Source organism: Apteryx mantelli, chromosome 1, assembly GCF_036417845.1.
Source record: "Apteryx mantelli isolate bAptMan1 chromosome 1, bAptMan1.hap1, whole genome shotgun sequence".
NCBI lineage: Eukaryota > Metazoa > Chordata > Aves > Apterygiformes > Apterygidae > Apteryx > Apteryx mantelli.
Window position 1 is genome coordinate 213,336,440 of NC_089978.1, and position 22,570 is coordinate 213,359,009.

General features: G+C 41.3%; 1 protein-coding gene across 6 annotated transcripts in view; it reads right to left on the reverse strand.

Moving 5' to 3' along the window:
* Positions 1 to 565: 565 nt before the first annotated feature.
* Positions 566 to 22,570, reverse strand: part of SEMA3D (semaphorin 3D) — a 148,261-nt gene continuing 126,256 nt past the window's right edge. For all 6 annotated transcript variants that reach the window (XM_067316894.1, XM_067316904.1, XM_067316902.1 and 3 more), the window contains 6 exons: positions 19,998 to 20,086; positions 18,235 to 18,276; positions 16,826 to 16,983; positions 14,589 to 14,653; positions 12,201 to 12,340; positions 566 to 2,112 (listed from right to left, as the gene is read on the reverse strand). In XM_067316894.1, the coding sequence (XP_067172995.1) occupies positions 1,699 to 2,112; positions 12,201 to 12,340; positions 14,589 to 14,653; positions 16,826 to 16,983; positions 18,235 to 18,276; positions 19,998 to 20,086 (908 nt within the window). In that variant the 3' untranslated portion in view covers positions 566 to 1,698. The remainder of the gene's footprint in view (positions 2,113 to 12,200; positions 12,341 to 14,588; positions 14,654 to 16,825; positions 16,984 to 18,234; positions 18,277 to 19,997; positions 20,087 to 22,570) is intronic.

Here is a 22,570-nt window from a genome sequence, read left to right on the forward strand (position 1 = left end):
GTTGCCGTATTTGTATCTTTCAACAGAAAGGAAATGAACAATGATGCAAATTGTATCCACACAATTACGGACCAGGGACTGAATGCACACACAAACACCAGCGCGGCTAAGGGCGACCTACAACTTTCAGCGCCAAAGTTTTCAGTGCCTTAATGAGTTGCACACCAATTACACGGGTTTCCCACAGACTTTGCTCTCGAGATCTGCAGAATGCATGAGAAACGGGGAAAGTCTGTCGTTTTGGTATCCATCAAAGCTCCCTTCCATGTGAGGAAGTGCCTAATTTGTCATTTCACACTCAAAAAGGCGTGAAAGGCAAAAGGGAGGGAGGTTAGATGGAAGAGAGAAAGGGGGGTAGCGACTCATGAGAAGAGACAGTAGGCCTAATTTTGAGCCTGTGTTTGTTGCCGCAAATCAGGAATAAATTCAATGAAATCATATCAATGTAAAACAGGTAAGAATGAGGCCCAGTGTTTCTGCTTATATAGAAAGATTTAGACTCTTAAAACCAAAATATGAAACTAGGAACAAGGAACACTTTACAAATGAGATTATGGTCTATAGCAAATGTCTAACTTACATATTTTATTTACACATGGACATCTTTTGTTTTATTTAATTATAATAAAAAGCATTAATTCCAACAATGTAATTTTTTTCAACTTAAAAATACATAAGACCTTTGGGAGAAAAATCCCAAAGAATACACACATCTGAGGAATGTCTGCTCTGCGTCAAGAGCACTGGTCTCAGCCACTAAATATGTTTCCCTCATCGTCTTTTGTTTTACCTTTGTTTTTGTCTTTTATTTTTCTTTCCCTCTGCATAAAATGAAGCTAGCAAAGGGCCAGAGAAACAGTCAGATTAAAACCCTTAGAGATAGGAGAGGTGCAGGCAGGAATCCCATTATTTGTTAATAGGATTTGTGCGCATACCTCCCACGCATCACTTAGGAAATTTACTCCCAAGCATCTCGGTGGCAGTTTCAATTAGAGTCAACATTTCTTTTCAGCAGATGGACTGCAAACTGATGGCTTCTCAAACTCTAATGGATAACGCTTTATAATTTCCTTCTTTTAAACTATGATTATGCTTTCTTCTTTTTGTGGGGAAAATGAATGTTGTCCCTAAGCCAACACTTAATTTGATTTTTTGCTGAGCCTCTCTATGCTAGCAAACCCCACCCATGTGCCTTTATACAAGCCCAATGGGTAAAGGGGAGGGGGGCGTTTTGCAGATCTGTCACACATTTCTACAGTGCTTCTTATTCAGAAAGACGCCAAAGAACTACAAATACATCTGCCTTCCTCTGAAATGTAGCCACCTCTGGGGTGGGATGTGGCAGCAAGTATTAACATGGGAACACGGACACTAAATCCTATGTGAAAATTATGCAAGAAGAAGTACAGAACACAACCCATGTAGCCTCAGGCTATCCAGAAATTAGCTAAAGTGTACATCTTTTGTTCTTAATGAATGCATTTGTAATTATTGCCTGGTGTGTGGTACTCCAATAAGGAACATTTCATTTGGTTCTGTATCCCATGATACAATCTTGTACAGATTAACAGTGATGGTGAGTTATCTGATTTCAGTAAGAAGCAATATTAATTCATAGGCAAGACGCACAAAACCATAACACAGTATTTTTTTTTTCTTTTCACGGAAAATGTCCTTTCTTTAAATAGAATTTCCAGACTATGTAGATGGTGGCCGGGCAGGCTCATGGTGCCTTCGGTTTCGCTTTTTCTTCATCTCCTGCACGTGCTTCCATTTGGCCCCACCTTTGTTCCGCTGCCGCCGCTTCTCACGGTGCCACATCTGTTCACAGTACTCGTCCAGGCTGAAGCTGGGACTGCTGACCAGTTGGATGTAATCCTTGTACCTCAGCCGCGACTCAGTGAGCAAATCCCTCACCCGGCCCTCCTCATCCTCAGTTTTCTGAGTGCTTTCCATTTGTCCGTTCTCGATGATGTTTAAATTCAGCTTCACGATGGTGTGGACGAAGGTGTGCTCCTGGGCTTTGCAGTAATAGGCTCCCGCATCCCGCCTTTGCAAGCTGCGGATCAGCAGCCCGTGCTCGGTTTTGATGATCCTTTCGTCAGCCTTTAGCTGCGTGGTCGGACAAAGAAGAACGCAATGCATTAATTTCATTGGGAAAAGCAGAAAGTGTGCCAGTGTCATGTTGAGCTGGAGGAAAGGCATGGCTGGCACGTGGCACATCCCGCCCCTCGGTTGCCAGCATGGATGGGCTAAGTGAACCTCAGGCAGATACCATACAATCCCTCCAATTTTGGAGTGCTGCTCCTAATTATAGCATCTCTATCAGTAACATTTCAGCATGCATTGGTAAAAGATACATGCTGCACAGCCGAAAGGACCCCAACACTCAACAAACCAAAATACAGTAAGGTAGACTACATTCTCCACTGAAGGGTAGGTTTTTAGTGCCCACAAATCCCAATAATTTTTTAACTCATGAAACAGAGACTGTTTTTCTTGAGGTATTTGTACTTCACCCAACATATTCGGGTCCTTGTATATATCTGAAGCATTGAGGCACTACTACATTTCCAACTCCTCCTCCTCCTCCTACTGTTTTTTTAAAGTCGCTTGCTCTAATTCTGATCTTCAACTGGGCTTTCTAAAAGCAAGTTGATGATTTGACTCACTGGGAGATGATTAAAAACACCAATAAGACCAGAAGACTACAACCCAACATAGTTCTTCAATTCTTTCATTGTTTTGGCTTTAAGATCTGTGAAAAAGAACTTACAGGGGGAAAAAAAAGTAAATGTATAGGAAAAAATGTATAGGCAAATAAAAAAAAAGATTTCAAGTGAAGGCTGAAGTCTGTCAATGTAGAACTACACTTTGACTTATGAATAGAAATATTTCCAAAAATACAGCACAGTATCTCTTGTTAAAAATAAGGTGCACCTTAGAGTAATAACACTGTCAGATAAATTATATATCTGGTGATCTGAAAATGATTTACAAAATAACCCAACTCTCACAAAACAACCAGGATGGACATCAGGCACCCGAATACTTTTGCAGCTGGAGAACGTAGAGGGTAAGTGATTTGCCAAAGCCCATAAAAAGATTAATAGCAGAGGTGGAAGTAGAAATGAGAGCGTTAACTGCCAGTGTCTTCTTCTAACACCAGTCTTTGCTTTGAAAATGATCCTATTCCAGAGGAAAGCTGTCACCTCGGGGCGTGCTATGTTCTGCTGCCACGCAGAGGCTGCGGTGCCGAACAGCACTGAACGGACCTGGAGTGCAGCTTGATTAGCCCACATTAAAGCCAGTACTTTAAATACAGCACCAGCACTGCTGGAGGTATTCTTATAATGTATAAAAACTTCAGTGCAAGGCGGAGGGCTCGGTTTAAAAAGGGGGAGGGGACAGAGAAACTCAACGCAGAATCTGGAAAATTTCCCAGGGTGCACATCTGACCCTCCAGCAAACTTCAGAGGAGGAAGATCAGGGAGGCATAAAGATGACTAAATTAGATTTATTCACAGTGGGTAAGCTACACACTGCTTCTTTATGTAAAAAATCTGCACATGATTCCCCCTCTTGCGTATTGACCATGAGTTCTCTGGTTTAAACTCAGTGTAGTAAATCAAAAGTAGCTCCTACTCCATGGGAAAAGATGTGTGTGTGTGTGTGTGTGTGTGTGTGTATGCAGTATGTGTGTACATATGTGTATATATATATATATATAATGTTTTATGTATATAGTGTATATATACAATAAGATTCTATGGTAACTATTTTGTAATTGCTAAATAATTTTAGAGACCATTTCTAGATCACTAGAGAAAGCAATACACACATGGATATATAAATAATACATGCAGAGAGAGAGAGGGCTTGGCTTGGTTCTGTATCTGCTGTAACAGTCTTGAGTAAGGTATAGATAGACAGACAGATAGATAGACAGACAGACTGACACATCCATTCCTATGTATTACCATTGATCTGACTGCATCAGAGGTGAGAAAACAACTGCTACAAAAGCCTGTGACAGGACACAGCTCAGCAGCCTGGTTCTGTGGCCAAACATTATTTGGCTCCTGCCACCAGTTGACAGTGTGGGGTTGCCCCTCAGCTTTAGCTTCTTTAATCATAAACTGGATATAACCATGCCTACTGGCACCAGCAGTATGAAATCTTGCTAATTTCAGCAAATTTCTGGAAAATGGATTATCTTCTGACAACAGGTGCTACATGAGCACAAGCTAGTTTTGATTTACTACACTGAGTTTAAACCAGAGAACTCACGGTCAATACGCAAGCACACAGATGATAGCAGGGGGACAGACTAGAAAAGACCACTTTTCTGTCTCCAGAAGCTACAGCATAGGGCAGTAGTTCTCAATTTTAACAGCTGGTGACACTTCATTCAAAGTAAAACTCTGTTCCTTTCTTACGGTTGCAGTAAATATAGGAGCACAAAAGGTATTAATGAATCCAAAAATAAGTAGCTGTAGGCAGAAATATGTCTAGGGCAGGTGTTTCCTTGTGGTGCTGTTCTCCACAAAGAGAAGGGAGAGCAGGGCCAGGTGGAAATGCTCAGGTGGGAGCTTTGGTTGTCGCCACATGACAGGGAAACCCTTTCCTTCCACCCAGGCTTCACGCTAACGACGGCGAATCCTACACATCAAAGTGTGAGGAACTTGGAAAAGATGGATGGGAAGCAGCAGCTAACTCCCAGACATTTGGGTTTCATAAAGCGCTACCAAAGACCCAGTTCCCACATTGTCTGAGTGAAAACAGGACTGATCTCTCCGAGCGCAGGGCTCGATGCAGTTGCACCAGTAGCATCTGCCTGTCCGTGGCTCTGCCAGTACTGGAGTCTAGAGCGGCTCGACAGCTGCGCACCTCCCACACTTGGACGCCCTCCAGCTGGCTGCTGCGGCTGGCTATGCGCCGCTCCAGAGAGCCCCCACTAGCGCTTCGCCTGTTTACCCGTGAAAGGACGGCAGAATAATGGAAGATCTACAACTGAAAAGGCCACCGGACCCCCAACTCCAGCACCCTGCGACTTGTAACTATTTACCATTGCGCCTTCACTTTCTGGTCTTAAATGTGTTAACTAACGGAGCTGCCCCCCCTCCGCCTTGGGATACCCCAGAGAAAGCTAACAGACTCTAAATTGGTTGTGTCCCTTAATCCCAGCCCATCATGACTCCTATTTTTAATGAAGCAGCTCTCTTACAGAATGTCATGTGTTAACCTTGGGTATTGATTTACAGTGACTGTCACCTCCTTCTTCTCTGTGGCTTCATTGTTCATTCCTTTCTTATCCTCTGGCAGGATGAAATTATGGCTCCGATTTCACACGTATTGAGCAACACTTCATTATTGTTTTCCCTCCTCACTTCTCTTTTCAGTATCCTGTTTATGTTGTTTTACCCACAGGTTCAGAACTCTTCCTGCCTTTCCTCTCTACTTGTTCCCCCACAGGGCTCTGGAGTTTCATAAACACCTGGCATTTCATTACTTGGTAGCAGATCTTTAACCTTTCACTTGAATACTTAATGCATTCTTTGGTTCCTGAACTATAGATGTAAAACATATTTTATTAAATTTTGGGGAGAGTGAAAAGTCTAGTTAGGTAAAAGACATCATTTTGTCTTTGTCAAATATGGATTCATTTTTTTCCCCAATATATCATAATCAATTACTCTCTTGTATTATAACTGTTAAACTATTTATAAGTAGGATTAACAATTCAGAAGCACAAAAGCTTTAATTCATAACAGCATGCTGATATGTGCTTAAATTTGAGCATACAATAAATATTAAACATTAGAGAAATGGTTTTGTGCAAGAGGGAACAAACTGAGACCACAAAAATGAAGCAATTGATTACCTTTAACTTTCTTTTCTTAGTGGAGTGGGATCAGATTTTGACAACATTTTATCAGCAAATGCAGTAAGGACTTAAAGTTTGCCTAAGATACATTACATAAAACATGGGGCATGCCACAGATACTGGCAACATTTGACAAAAGAAAAAAGACCTCCATGTAAATCAAATACTTGGTTTTCACAACCCGAATTTAACAATGGAGGAAGAATAGGCATTGCCAATAAGGATGGCAAATCTTTAAACAATCAGTAGGCTGGAAAACAACCAAGAGTTTGAGAGTGCTGTGGCACCAGGTTAGGTCAATGCCTTTTGTCCCTTGTTAATGATGTGTTTAGATAGCTCCCTCTTTACAAATAATTCACATGTCAACTCTTTCACAGTTAAAACACTGCACCTGTCTGGGAGAAGAAAGTGGCTTCAAAGCCTGCCCTCCCTCATTAATCAACATGTGAAAAAATGCTAGAGGTAAAGCTGGGCTAATCAAGGGTTAGCTGCAACCCCTGAACAAATTGAGAGTGAGAGAAAGGAAAATGGGGAACAATTGCTGAGAATTCACATTCATCTTTGTTTGTTCATTGTCTTCTTCATCATCATCATCATTTGATTGAAAATAAAGGTCAGTCTGTTTCTGTTGAAATTACTGTTATATGCCACTTTTTTGCTTTTGTACTGAGAAAATAATCATTTAACTCCAACACAGCTGCAGAGTTATTTTTTTTCTCTCTTTCTCTCTCTCTCTTTTTTTTTGTTTTTTGTTTTAACATATTTTTTTTATTTACTAAGAAACCACAGGAAAAATGAAGAATATGTTGCTAGTATAATGTCATTATGGAGACACATGAGTCCTATTATTTTCAAGGTGAAGCTAACTTCTCATTATAAGCCTAATTTTTAAACTCCTATCCCCAAATATATTCAAAGCAAAGCAAAAATATGGCATATCTCAGTTCCGAGTTACTTTTTTTCATTTTTCTAGGAAACTCTCAAAAATATTAGTCCTATTTAATAATCTGAAGGTATTTGGGGGGGGGGGAAGCTAAAACAAAAATGCCAAGCCAATGAGTCAGAGTAAAAGAAAAGAGGGAAAGCAGGACAGCTACAGTTAGTCCCTAGGCGGCAGAATCAATCTCTTCTTATTTTTCCCCCTCTCTTGGTCTCTTTCTCATTGACCCAAGGCTTCCATGTGTGTCTGCTACACAAATACTGAACTGTCCCCCTCTAACAGAGAGCACTACTGAAACTCAGACTTGATGTATTTCCTCTTCCTCACTCGCCTCTCACCCGACTCTCAGATTTTAAGGCTGGCGCTGAATCTGTGACCTTTAATCACAAGATGCTGCTGACCAGATGTTTGTAACAAAGATGATCATGGCCATCATGACGCAAAAATCTCCAGCCACAACACGATACGGAAACTTTTGCTTCGTTCACTAACGCACTCCCTATAAGGTTAACTAAATGGGACAGAGATCTAGGCTGGCTAAGCTGAAAAATGCGTTCTAAGTCTGGCTAAAACGCAGAAAGGAAACACCACCTCTTTGCTCCGATGGGGTAACTGGGTCAAAGTGTTGTGCCTAACAAGGCATCTTCTCTAATCCTGTACTCAAACTTCAGATGGTCATTAAGCTGCGTCTTTCAGGAAAACACAGCCCTGCTGCGGGGCAGGAATATGGGAAAGGGCGAGAGCTGCTGAAGTAGAAACCAGAATGTACTTCAGCCTTCCAGTGGATTCCCCCCGCCCCCAGGTATGAATAGAGCAAGATAGATCGAGGTAAAAGAGATCAGTGCATATTCTGCATTTCAGACCATATGGCTTGTCCTGTCCCCTGCAAGGGTACATGGCAGCTTGGCAAACCTGGGGCCACAGGAGACTCGGGGTAAAGACCGGCTTAAAGTAGAGAGACGAATATTTTTAAAAGCCATCAGACACCAAAACTAATGGCTTTGCATTTGCTAATGGCCCTGCATTTGCTTTTTCCAGTCCTGACACCTATTATATATGTAACACAACACATGGGAATTTTAAGAGAAATAAACATCTGATTTTAAGCTTCAGGAAACTTCAGCACTTTAAGACATTATGAACAAATGACATCCCAACTTTTTTTATGAATTCCAGTCCCTGAAAAGCTCTCCCTCAACTCAGTGACTAACCCTGCAAGCACAGGAATAAACATGATCAATTGCGTGAGCACCGTGAAGCACAAAAGCACTTGATATTTGACTCGTGACCTTAAAGCAGCCCCAAACTACAGGGAAATGTACTCCCACTGGCAGCCAAATGACCTGGTGACAGCTCCTGTGCCACAGGAGATCCTGTCCCTTCCCACAGGTCGTTCTGGCTGGAAGTCGGAGTCTGAACCATGACCCGGCGGGTGAAATGTCGGAGGCATCCTGCTGGGCCAAATGCTTCCCATCTAGTCTGGATTTTGCCCTTTTCCTTCCCTCAGGAAGCTGTACTGCATGTCACGGACAAGGCGTAATCATCTATTTGTAAAGTGAGGTTTAAAGATTTGCTGAGATATTACAGTTACAGCTCTGGAACTAAAAGTCCGTAACTTAAGTTCCAGGTGCAGAGTCATTTGCAAAGCATGGTATCGTCATCACAATAAGTTATACCTTTAAGACACGCACTAAAATAATGTACGGTGTTATTGAGAAATCTACTACAGGAAGAGAGAAAGAGCAGAAAATATAATTGTAATGGGAAAAATTATGGTAAGGCTGAGCAAAGATCAAGCTACACATTAAATATGACTGCACTGTTTCTGTCACATATGGTATTTTGGCCAAATTGAAGAAATCTGAAAAAAATATATCAATTGCTCTATCTATCTTTGTATTTTCTATGGCCTCCAATTAGGCACTAACACTGACTAATTTATTTTCAGCTATGAACTAGGTTTCAAATTAGAAAACCTCAAATTCTTAATTTCTAGATCCCCAAATTAAAAAGAGACTTAGTGTTTTAACCTGAAAATATCCTTATTCTCTCTAATAGGAGCAGTGACTGCTCAGCATATCTAAAGAGCTGGTCATTTACTTAGGCAGCCATGTATGAAATTAGGACCATAGCTTCAGGTACATGCATTTGAAAACATGGCATTCATAGATTAATATATTTATCTTAAAAAATAACAACCAAAAAAAGTCCTTAAAAAAAGAAAAAGAAAAAAATATGTCCCAACGTGATGATTCTGGATGTGCAAACTGAGTTTGCTTGCACTGAGTTCCAGTTCTTACAACACTGAAACTAACCTGGCTCAAAACACTAGAATATCTATTCCTGTAGGAAGAAGAATTTTCTGGCAGGGACTGAGCAAAGCTAATAGATATATACTGTCTTTAAATGATCTGATCCTGTGATTGCCAAAGTGTGTATGCATTTATATAGGCTGTAGTCTTCAAAGTCTGAAAAAAATATATATATAAAAATAAACTAACAAAACTACCCCCAAGGAGTTCCGGAACATGTGCTCCAACTTCTATTTTATCAAAGCTAGATCATAGAAACACTGCTATGGCTTTAGGGACAATATGCGGTAAGAAGCTATTTGCCTACTGTTAGCATTCATAATGTAGACAATCTGTCTGCAGATTTCTTCTTCAAATTTTCTTCTAAATTTGCCTCAAAGGTTAATCTAGCCTTTTAGCAAAGCTTTACTTTTCTCATACAAACAGATGTCAGACTGTTTACACAGAGCCAGCCCAGTAAACAGCGCTGTGGAAGGCTGCTAATGTGCAAAGAAGTATGCTGTGTGCTTGTTAGAGATCCAAATGCCATCGCACATATGCACGTACCCCCTTGCTTTCTCTAGGTTACATCCTTGGCTCTTTGCTCAGGAAGGCTGGACAATCCCACAGTAGAGCAAAATTGCTGCTTCTGGTATTTATATATTTATATTACTGGTATTTTGGGCCAAAACAGGGAGTGGGGTCCCAGTTCACTGCCACAGTGAACGTTTTGGAAATATGAATGGTGGCAGAAGGTAATATAGCCTTAACTTAGGCAGCATTAGATAGGCTTATAGGCTGCCTTAACTTTTTCAAGAGCCAGTTTGACCTGCAGTCTGATCTATAATCAAATGAGAAAGACAACTTCAACCTGGCTTCCTGACCTTCAGAGGCATAACTGAAGCTATGATTTATAAGAAAATCTACTGACTAATTTTTTATATAAATTCAGATAGACAAAACTCAGAAACAGCTCTTCATAAGGGGATTTCAAATGTGGAAAGTGCTACTTATTGTGATTCTGAAATACACATTCTTCACAGGGAATTGACTGCACTAGGCAGAGTTTGTAGCTTTCTTTGAGAAACCTGGGCCCACGCTATAATTGTAACACATTATTTTTATAATGATTGGGGCCCCTCAAAACTTGGTATAAACTTTCTGTTCAGAAAAAGAAAAAAAGTAAAAAAAAAGAAAAATTTAAGTGTCTGCTTAAATGTATTTGAAAATGAGACTTAAACACATGGTTAGAATTAAGCATGTGCTTAACTTGTTTTCCTGAGTGAGGATGGGTATAATCAAATATGTAAGTGCATTTTCTGAACTGTTGCCTTAGGGAAGTGGAGCACAGAGTCTTCTGTACAGGACAGTTAAAGGTAAATCAATTAAAGCACAAACCATGAATGCTCATAGGTCTTTAAAGACTGATAAACATAAGTTTAAGCTAAGTTTTGAGTTCAACCACCTGTGGCTATGAGCATGCTTGACCTGCTGATCAGAAGACCACAATTTTTTTTCCAAGTATGGATTATAACAGAGGTTAAAGATAGTATTTCAAACCAGTAACCTCCTTCCTTTGGTATTAAGCCCACGTTATGGGAAACACTGTGTCTATAAATTAATGATATGCTCTTTCTCAGCAGACAAAGGAATCTCTGCCAGTCCAAAGCACGAGTAAGAGAAAGAGAAAAATTAAAAGTACGGCACTGCCACAATCAATATATGGTCCAGCATTTTTTGTCTCATCTGGTAGAAAATCAGGAGCACCTTGAGGCCCCTTTACTCTGGCTTCCTGGGCCAACACATAACTGGGTAACAACTCTAAGGTGGCCTCCTTCTTGGAGACCTGCCTTCATGATACAAGCGGTGCTTCGAGATCGCTGCAGTGAGCTACACCTCACCTAATGGGGCTGTTCTCGCAGGTACCTGCGCTGGCCTAGGTCTCCCTGACTTTTAGAAACAACGAGCCCACGTTTGCACTCAGAAGGTCTCACAGGACAAATTATCATTGCGAGTGGAAGGCCAGGCTTGAAGCGATGTTGTGCATTTGACAGTTCCTGTCATCCAAACCAAATTTTATCTAGGCTGAATATTTAACAAACAAGCCTGTCTAACGCCTGGGACCAGCTCATTTGACAGGGCAGTTCTTTCCCCTGCTCCTTCCCTGTTGCCATGGTTGCAATCACAGCGGGACTTGGCCTCAGACACAAAATCATTCGTGTAAGAGAAAGGCTAGGAAGACTCCTGAGGTCTGAGACTCGCTCAAACCCAGTCCAGATCAGTCGCAGTCCGTTGGCCATTTGGGCACGTGCTAGGGCCCCCTTGATTTTGTCTCTAGTTCGGAGAGGAATCTGCAGGAAACTGTGAAGGGCGCAAGCGGGCAGCTGGAGTCTTTTCAAGGGTTGCTCCACCAGAGAGGACCCCAACCCGATCCTGCAGGAATCAGGGACTATCGCAGATCTCATCGCTTTCCACTCCAGATGCGAGGCGTGAATCTTTAACCTGACTTCTCCACATCACATCGGTGCAGAGCAGCATTTAAATAAAATCCTCAGACTCCACCAAACAAAGCAAGGTGAATAAAAGCTTTTGACTGCACAGACCGCTCCTTCCTCAGGGAGAGATGGAGAGAAGCAGCAAGCCATACGTGGCAATTCTTAGCTACATTGCTTAACGGGACAAGGAAAGGCAATCAGACACTAAGGTTTAATTAAAAAGAATGTTTTGAATGTATTTTTGCTCATAGAAGTAGTAGTTATGCTAATTACTGGGAAAAAAGGAATTTTTTAAAACTCTGATTTTTTACCACTGTTTAAAACCTCATTTCTCTTTTTTCTTTCTTTCTTTTTTTTTAACAGAATGAGCACACAAGTCAAAGTAAATAAATAGAACTGCTTAAGATACAGTGCAAATGACTTGTCTCTTCCCCGCTGCATGCCCCAAATGGCGATACCAGAACACTATGCGATAGCTAAGGTGAGGCAAGGAAAAGCAAAACATCTACTAATCCCAGTAACTCCTGCCTCTCAATACTCAGCAGAATTCTCTGTAGAGGAAACTTGCCTTGATGACTATAACTTACCTCTTCTCGATGTTCTTCTCCAGAGCGTTGAATATACCACCTAATAGAGGCTTGCTGGGACTTAGGAATACATTCCAGAAAAGTTGAATTAAATTCAATGCCAAAAATCACCTTTTCATCAGCAGTTTCATGACTAATGCCTGGAAAGCAAACATGGTACAGGAGATTAACCCTGACCTGATTTTTAAAGCAATGGGAAAATAGCCTGATTCAGAACAGATGCTATAAGAGTGAGTGAAGTATAAAAAAAAAAAAGGAAACTTAACTTTTAGCTTAAAACATAACTATGAGGATTTAGAGGCAGCTGCTAACCTTCCTTCAGTGCAACTGTTTTTTAAGGAGGTCAATAAAATCTGTATCATGGGCTTGCTCCATTTTAAAGTTGAGGCTTTCACCTTTGAGGAATTTAAAACCTGCTCTGTATTTTTCCTGTTCGTAATGCTACTACTGAACCTGATAGAGATGGAGCAGCAACTGAAGGTAGGCTGTAGTCACTAAGGTCTGCTTTGTTCCTCCTGGACACTGTGAAGGAGTCGCAGGACTATTTCAGTTCGCTTTCCTTAAGTGTACTTTGGAGCGCCATGTAGCATGCTCCAGACAATATTCTGAAGTTGAAATGAGCAGATCTGGGTCCCCTTCATGGCCTTCTGTAAAACCTAAGCATGTCATTTCTAATCTCTGCTCTCCATTTCCCTTTCCAGTCTGTCTTATCTGTGTCTTATCTGCCTTATCATTAGGCACAAGCTGTTTCTTACACTCTGCCAATAACAGAGAGGAAGGTGAAAGCAGTGGCTTCTCTTAAATCAAAAGTCAGCTCGACAACCAAATGGATACAATTTTGGTTTTTCAATATAATAAGTACATATAGGAGATCTACAGAAATTCAAGCTCTCTGCATTAAATGCTTTTCTTTTATTTCACTGCGCCTCAGAGATTTCAGTAGAGCCAAGCAACTTCATACAGCCAATGCAAGTCTGCAGGTAGAGAATCTCTCACGGCAGAGCACTAAACTTAAGTAGACTTTGGGGCCATAATACTGTTAATTATCACAAATAACATAAATAAGCCAAGAGCTTGTAGTGCTACAGGCCAGCTTCATGGCTTTATGGTGCACAGGGGTCATCCCCAGCTGGATAAAATTTCTATTGGTGGCACTACAGCAGGGCCAAGGATTTGTTTTAATTTGTGTGCTAAGTCATTTTACATTTGTCCAGTAAAACCGGTTCTTTCACTATCTCTTTATCCTTCCAGGAAAATGTGACATTGGCAGCCTTTCTGATAGTGTTGCTGTAACTGTGAGCTTTGTACAGTCTCAGATACCACTATTTGGAGACTGATGGTAAACAGTAAGTGGGGAAATTCTGGCCCTTTGGGAATCAACAGGAGTTTTGCCATTGACTTTAATGGAAATGAGATTTTACCCTGACTTTTTAATTATGTCTGCATGTACACATGTACAGTCAGAGTCCTGTATACTGTGCAACAGACTCGGGCTTTGATCCTGTGGCAAGCAGCTCTAATTTCTGCAGCGACTCACGCTGAGATCTGCGGCAGGCATCCAGCGCCGCCGCGGCATGAAAATAACCAGAGATCAATCGAAAGTGGTGGCTTTGCTCGAATCAAACGTTAAACTCCGCGATACAATCAATACTGTTTTGACTGGGTTGTTCACTTTAATAAGTGAATGTAAGAAGCCCAGACAATCCCAAACTCAGTTTTGAATGCTTTCCATTTATTTTATGCTGCCACAGAGATTGCTGCGTAACCGCAGGATTTCATACTGACAGTGCATGCTGTAAGCGAATGGCTGCAGTTGCCAACGGAGCAAGCCAGACGCTCTGGCATCCGAAAAGAGGGTGTGGGAAAGGGAAGGGGGAGCTGACAGGAGGGGGTCTAGGCTCTTGTTAATAATAGGAGTATTTAAGTAGCCGGGGGGAGGGGGAGCTGCCCGGTTTGGCAGCTGGAGCTGGGCCTTGGGACTTTTGTCCTGCCGTACATGGCGGCAGGGAAAAGGATGGAGCAGTCCCTGTTTGCCCGTATGGGTTTCCTCATGGGATTATCCGCTCTGTTTCTGAACGAGCGGAGGTCCTGGGATCTGCTCGTGGTGCAGTGTAAGGTTTTTGTGTCGCAGGCGCGTTTTGGTCCTTTGGGTTAGTGCTGGGGAGCGTCACACAAGGAGCATGAGGGGTGCCGTACCACCTCTCCGTTATTGGCCATGCCTCAGCGCAGGTCACTGCAGCATGAGAAACATATAAGAGGTATGCCGACAGCGACTGCTTTAACGGTGTCAGTCCCTCCGGCTCAGCAGGGTTGCACAGTCAGACAGAGACACTTACAGCAAACCGTTATTGAAGTGACCAAAGGAAAAGAAAGGTGCAAAACACTCACTGTCTTCCACATCCCAGCACTGTGCAACGGGGTCTCCATATTTGACATCCTGCCTTCTGGCTCGCCTATGGGAAGAGCATGAAAACTTGTAACACTTCAGACATAATTGCTGGAATTCAACAACAAAATACAGAGGAGCTCAGCAGATGTGGACTCGCATTGCTCCCACCCTACTGCTGACAATTACAGTCTTAACTAAAACCAGCCTCACCCTCAAAGCAGCATGTGGCCTAAAGAGATTTGTACAATTGACATCAAGAGAAAGGCTTGTGATTTGGGAAAACCACTGGGAAGGGAAAGAGAGAAAAGGAGAGAGAAAAAAGTCTGCCTAGAATAAAAGATGTGCAATGTGGTGACAGAGCATCTAAACCTGCTCCAGGAGCACTGTCAGTTCTGGGAACAGATCTTCTGGTGGGATTGACTGCCTTGGGAATAATCAGAAACATCTCTAATGCTGTATGTTGTGAAAAAGAACTCTGATTCAATGGGTGATATTCAAAGTTGAGCTCAGGATCTGCCCAAGATAACTAGTAAATCAACCATTAAAATGAAGAAGGAAAAGTTTGCATTTTACTTTGATTAAAAAATAAATAAATAAAAGGACAAATCTGATTATCTTTCTTTATGAGGAAATGAATAGAGTAAGAGCCTGAGAGTCAACCCAGTCTACCCAGTTCTACAATTCACTTGCTTGGTAATCTCTGGGTGTGTTACTTAAACTTGCTGTGATTTAGTGTTGTTTCATTGTAATAGTACTAAAAAAAACCCCTCTTCCTGTGTCAATGACTGCATTTATCTCCCAAGACCTAGAAACAGAAGTTCATATTTTAAGTTTTCAGTAGAAGCCGAGACACAGGAAGGAATCACTTTCTCACAGTCACACTGAGAGTAAAGGGAGCAGGGCCTTATAAATGGAAAGCAATGCCTCAGCAGGAAAGCTGGATCCTGAGGCAGAGGTGTCCACTGTGGTAAAAGCTTTAGACATGCTGGAAGCACAGGCAGCTAGACAGAGGAAAATATTTAAGTAACTGATCTACTGGAGGATTCCCAAGGCCAGTCACCCATCCCTTCTTTTGGAGCCACAGACTTTTGGCCTACCCACCAAACCGAACATCTGTTTAAGAGCATGGACCATCAATCTCTGTATCCCAGTCCCACCTCAGACTTCAGCAAGCCTCGTGTGTGACTAACTTTGCAGTGAGCCTGAACACTTGCTTTTCTGCTTTCATTTACATTTCACTGAATTTAGTTTACTTTGGCTTTGAGGGAAAATACATAAAGTTCCATGACACCATGACATAATAACCCATGACTCATTAACTTCAATGGCTTGTCTAATTGCTTAGGTCCCAGTCCTGTAGTCCCTAAGGCAGAAAAAGGTCTCATTCCAGAGCTCGAGATCAGACTGCAACCTCTGACCCTTACTACAAGAATTACTGTCAGGAAGGCTTCCTCCAAAGAGGAAAGAAGAGGCTATGGAGGCAGCGAGCTCAGAGCTCTGGCTAAAGCAGCCAGCAGTCCAAGAGGGACATTATATGCCAAATCAGCAAACTTAGTTACTGCACTGCTAGGGCCTGCAGCATGCTCTCCCTTCACGCTGATTCATGCAGGCTGTCCTAGCCGGTAGGTAGAGAAAGTTCAGCTGTAGCTCCTTTCTTTGTGCAAAAACTGCTCCTGATGTGGTCAAAAAACACCATTTAAATCTCTGTCTCCCTCTCATGGCTAGTTCATGAATACAATTTATGAGTGGCACACTGAGCCATATCTGGGTTAGTTATATGAGACAGGAGAAACTCGTTAGTTTAGACTTGGGGACTTAAATGCATTTTGTTATTGACCACTCTGGGATACTATACTAAACTCCACCGTATGACTATAGATTTCGCCTATGCAAAAAGAGAGGCTCTTGCATCTCTCTCTTCCATTGCTACACTCAGGCAGAGTCAGCCACAATCAGGCCCTCGATCTGAGCATCTCATACCTTAAAGCACTTGGCGTAAAAAAGGGAAGCAATGGATTTACGATGTCAGTTGCAGTAGCTGAGTTACTGTCACATGTGCTCAGTGTCATGTTGCCTTCACAACTCTTCCAGCAGAAATACAAATATGGCCAAAGCTTGATCAAGATTTTAAGGCAAAAGGCATGCTAAGTAAAAAGGCAACATGTTCTGATTGGGAACCTCTAAAATTCTTGCAATGAGGAGTATCTTTTACAGCACATTGTACTCTTTTTCTCACCTTTTAGAAGTGGGGGCATATCTGGAACATGAGTTTCCATCCCAGGCACAGTATGGGTCTCTGGCGAGGCAGCAGTCTGCACAAGCCTTCCCATACGTGTGACATCTGTGCAGAGAGAGCTGAACCAATCCATCCCTGGAACCAATGTACAATTGTTGCTGCAAATCAGGCAAAGCAAATGAATTAGAAGCGTTTTCCAAGTAGCCCTTTTTAAAAGTTCCCTTCTGCAGTGCCACATTTGCAGACTTTCAACCTTGTCCCAGATTTTATAAAACGAGGGAGAATTCCTCCTTTGCTGCAAAATGTTTCTCAGGGCTCTGTGTGAACTGGCCAATCTCCATCAATTCCTGACAACACAACAGAGTAGGCAGAGGACTGTAGTCCTGGAAAGACACCAGCACTCAACACCCTTACACCTTTTGCCTGAATGTGCTGTATTAAAAAATCAGAAAACATCCACAGGCAGAGTAGTTTAACAACATGTTTAAAAAACAAGGGGAAGGATAGCCGTGACGTTAAGAATCCGGACAGGGAACTAGCGATGACTTTGTGTGAATAAAACATTATCTTCTTTTGCTTCTGTTCCTCATGTAAAATGGGGATAATATTACTTCCCTCTCCCCCAAGTGCGAGTGGGTTGCCTGCTGAGACAAGGGTGGTCCAACGGCTGGCTGTTGAGCCGGATCTGGCTCCAGCGGCGCTTCCAGCTGGCCTGCCACCTTTTTCCAGGGGCGACGGGACGCAGCTGTGCGGTGCGTGCCTGAAGGGCAGAACGCCTCCTCCTCGGCACGGCAGGCACGCCATGCCGGGGATGCTCTTGCCACCTCGGTGGGGCAGGAAGGGGGGGATCTGGTGTCGCGGTGCCTCCCAAGCACGCACGTGGCCACCGCAGAGTTGCCATAAAGCATTTTCCCATAGGAAGGTTCCCAACTGGGATTGGCCCCTGCAATTGCCAGGATTGGACCACCCAGATTTAGACTGCGAATTTAGAGCAGAGAGACCAGTTTTCAGTCTGTGTATGCACAACTTTTAGCACAACGAGGCCTGGACTACTAATAACATAATAACAGCAATAATAGTAATAATTTATTACTAGATTGCATACAGCCAAGCATTTCTAGTGTCAGGAAAATGAATGTGCGTTGACTTCATTCACAAATCCCACAACCATACGATTAAAGATTTGTTTCCATGAATAATTACCAGCTTGGGTACACAAATTACTGTTTGTAAGCAAATGTGAATTAGGCAGGCAAACAATTTCAAACATCTCTCTTTCTTTCCAGATACACTTTAAGAGTCATCCATGGAAAGTTTGGCCAATAAGTAACAGACATCACCTGAATATAATAAGCTAGATGTCAAGAATACGATATATCTTGCACTGATTAAACAAGATTCTAAATTACCTGCTTCTGAGAAATTTCCATAGTCGAGATAAACGAAGGGTGCTGAAAAATGAATTAGTAAAGCTCATTAATTTACATATTCTTCTATTGCTAATGAAAAAGAGAGCAGAACTCAACATCTGCCTGACAAAAAAAGTAAATAAAATTAAAGATCAATTTACTTGGTTTAAACAGGTATGGAGAAAAACAAAACAAAACAAAAAAAAACCCCCAAACACAGAAATCTCTACATACATGCTTCCAGAAATACCTCCCATGAATTTTCCCTGCTACGCATGAGGTGACTGGCTTTAATTCACAGAGTTTGCAGTTTACCCCATCCCAGGGACTAGCAATGAGCCTTCACATCAACTTAAGTTCTTATTAAGCACTATTTGAAAAGCTTAGATGGCACTTAAGGGATACATAGGCAGATCTTCTGCACCAGGATATATTTCACTTCTATGAAAGACAGTGCAAGTTTTGCCAGTGACTGATGGAAGAACAAGACAGAGCTCAGAGTATTATCTATCCCCCAATAGAAAATGATTCATCTAAGCCTATTGTTGAATTTTAATGTGGTCTAGGAAAAAGTGAATGTTTCTTCAGGCCCTCACCCTCTTCAGTTTTCTGTATTCAAGAGCATAGAGGCAACATTTATAAACGTTACCAATAAAAATGTGAAGGAATGTCTGCTGAGCAGAAAAAAAACAACTTCTTTTTGTATGAAATGTGATATGGTGCATTTGCCCTTGACATTATATTTTAAGAATGCAGCAAATTGGTGCACATACTGAAACTCCTGATTACTTGGCACACCACTGAGTAATCTTGGTATTTTCAGAGTGATATTTATAATTAGTGTCCAAGACAGTGGAAAGAAGACATGGAGACCCTTTAAAACAAGAGTAGTTTCATCATATGCATGACATCTCAAAAGATATATGGAGAAATGTATTCTTTGAAATAAAGATCCTGTCCTTAGGCTTGGAAAACACTATATCTAAGTTCCAACTTCATTTATTTAATATGGGTCAGAACTTCTAGTTAAGACTGCCTATAGCACATAGGAGAGAGAATGTATGAGAAAGTGATCAAAATGCCAGGGATACAGATAAATTTTAATGAAGAAGTAAGGTGAAAACTGAGGAAAATTGAGACTGCAAAGAATGAAGAAGAATGAAGAAGAAACTAAAAAAAAAAACAGCAGGGAAGATGCAGATCTCCATTTTTCTACTGTAAATGTACATCAATGTCAGATCTCCCACCAACAATGAGGTTAATCAGAAATTGTGCTGGTGCAACAGAAATGAGGTTTTGGCTTTTTAAAACTTCTGTTTTTGAAGAAGTCATTAGTGTTAGCAGAGAAACTGTGACTTTTCTTTTCTATCATTCAGCCAGAATAACCAAATCAAAGTGGTCAGTAATGTTGAGCCAGTCCACATAAGAGAATTAAAAGGCATTGATAATCAAAACTTTCTTCTTTTTATTAAAAAATGGGGCTTACAATAAGATTGTAAGATGGAACAAGGCAGGATAAATGAAAAAGTCTTTCTATGAGTTTGAAAAATCATAGGGTTTTTTGTTTTGGGGGGGGTTGTTTGTTTTTTGTTTTTTTTCAGTTGACTTACCCAAGGAATACCAACACATTTAAAATTTTAAACAGTGTCCCTCTGGAAACTTGAACTAGTTCCAATAAACAAACAACCAGGCAGATGAGGCCAATCTGGGCCTTAAAGTCCCCTAAATGATATTTAATTAATGTAGTTTCTATTAATACTTACCTTGAATATTTGCAGCTCTTCTAGGACCACCTCCTCCTTAGTCCACTTCTCCTTTGTGATACTCACAGCTTTCAATACTGTGCCTATGTCTGAGACAAATATACATCATGTAAAACCCACACTTATGTTTCAGTACAAAAGTGCTACTGCATTTCTTACTTCATATCAACTTGATCTCTGATTCTTTTTTAAAAACAAAAAAACAAAACAAAACAACAAAAAAAACCCAAGTGATGTTCTAAACTTAGATTACAAAGAAAAAATTGAAATAATGGGCGCTAGAAATCAAGTTAGTGCCTCAGGGACGTAGGCTTCAAATGACATCTATCCATGCTAGGTATCTGCATGGCTCTCATACGCTACACTTGTGGTTTTACGGTATGGCTGAGCCAACGTAACTGCAGGCTGCTCTTGGCAGGGGTGGTCTAACCCGCCTGCTACACACACATGTGCGCACACACACACACACACACACACACGCATACACACTCCCAGCTACAAGTTTCGGCACGCTTCCTTGCCCCAGAATTGGGGCCCATCCGACCCCCAAAGAGGACCCAGCTTGAGGAGCTACATTGGCAGGAAATTATTTGCTTTTGCTTCAGAGGATTAATCTTCATCCAGTTCAGCTCCTTAATGAGAAGTAGGTTTCATTTTAATGTGGGGAATTATGCACTGCATTTTTTCTCATTTATCCAGTCATTTTAGGGAAATTTTTGAACAAATATTTCTTTCTACATTGGAATCTTCATTTAAACAGCTAATTTGGACTTATTTGGAGGGTTTTTTTAAAGTTGAAATTATTTATTAATTTAAACCTGAATTCCTGATTTGTGAAGAAAATAGCTACCCAGCTGAACTCATATCACCACAAATATTGAACTGCCTTAAAAATAAACCTTGAAATGGGTCAGGGGAAGTGGACTGGGTGGCTGGAATATGCAATGTGGAAATGACACAAGACAGCTTAATCCTAAGCATTATGGACAATATTGAAAAGATAAACAACAATATATTAAAATGGAAAGAGTGAGATTTTCATTCTTGGTTTCCCAAACTACAGAAGATCATATCACTAATCAAAGTTCAAAATGTTTCAGTTAGCCTTATGTGTTGGCCATTTTACCATATTCACCAAAGTCTGTGCACATACAAAGAACTGCAGCTAGGCTGGGCGTGCAGAGCTGCCGGCCTCTCTAAATTCTGCGGTAGTATAGTCGGTTACATTCAAACACATCAGCTCTCGATCTGCTGCTGATCAAAATCTCCTGAGTTATTTGGCATATTTGTGTGCAGTCTCTACATATAATTTTTGAAATTTTATCTTTGATTTTACTTTTCTTTTTTCCATAGGACAAGTTTAAGTGGATAAAATGGAACAAAAACGTGCTTTTGGAAAAGAAAACTCTCACTTTTAATGAAGGCACTGTAGACAAAAAATGTTTGCGTATCACAGAGTGCCACCTAGTGACTACATGGTACATGCTGGCCTAGACATCTCTAAAACCAAAGAATTACTCTGAAGAATTATTCATTTATGCCAGTAACAGTTAAACTGTGAGTATTTTAGCTGCTAATCTCTCAGGACAACTTAATTCCTATGAGCTCTTATAATCAAGGATAGCAAAACCCTGAAAGCAACCTTTACAACCACTGAAAGGATATTTTGTACATTTTAACCAGCAAACCTACCTTTTCTGACAGCTGAAGTTTTAATTATTTTTCTACATTATTATCATATGAAAAGTAAGTTTTAGATGGAGCAGGCACTCTCAAATCCTAGGCATCTCACAACTTGGAAATGTGGTCACTTTTCCACTTTGATGACTATAAAAAAGATTGCATTCAGAAAACAACAAGGATCTTCCATGATCATGGGCAAAGTTTATTCCTAGCCTTCCTAGCCAGCAGGTGGGAAAAGGCCATGTTAATGTTCTTTGCCATGAGTAAGCCTCTGTGCTTTGCGGTCTGGCACCACTGTATCTGACAGGCGGGGATCGCAGAGCAACTCTTTCTTACACTTTGTTTCTTTGAAAGAAAGAGTTGTGAGATGGGCTGAGCTGAAAGACATAAATGCTCCAAGAGAGGCAATCTCTGAACTCCTGTGGCATCACAACACAGCTGCGAAGCCCTCGAAGGCTGAGCCGACCCACACTTTATAAGAGGTGATGCTGTGTGACTTTTAAAAATCCACTCCTTTCTCCAGATCACTTCAAAATATCTATCAAACTTTTCTGTAGAACACCAACTTTGCTTATAAGCCAGACCAGATACAGTGCAATGCAGCAGCACCGGGGTGGATTCAGGTAGAGACCTTAGTTACTCCACAGCTCATGCCAGCAGCTTATTCCTTGCCCTTGGATAAACCTTTTCAGCTCTGTGTACCTTAGTTTCCCCTCTTGGGAGATGGGGATAATGACAGGGACCCCCTTAGCAAAGCATTCAGATCTACTGGTGAGAAGAGCTGTTAATACTTGGGGAACTTCAAACTGTAGATTAGGAATAAGGAATTTCAGTTGAGTAAGAGAGTATATAATTATTTCTGAAACATTATGAATAGGTATGTTAATATT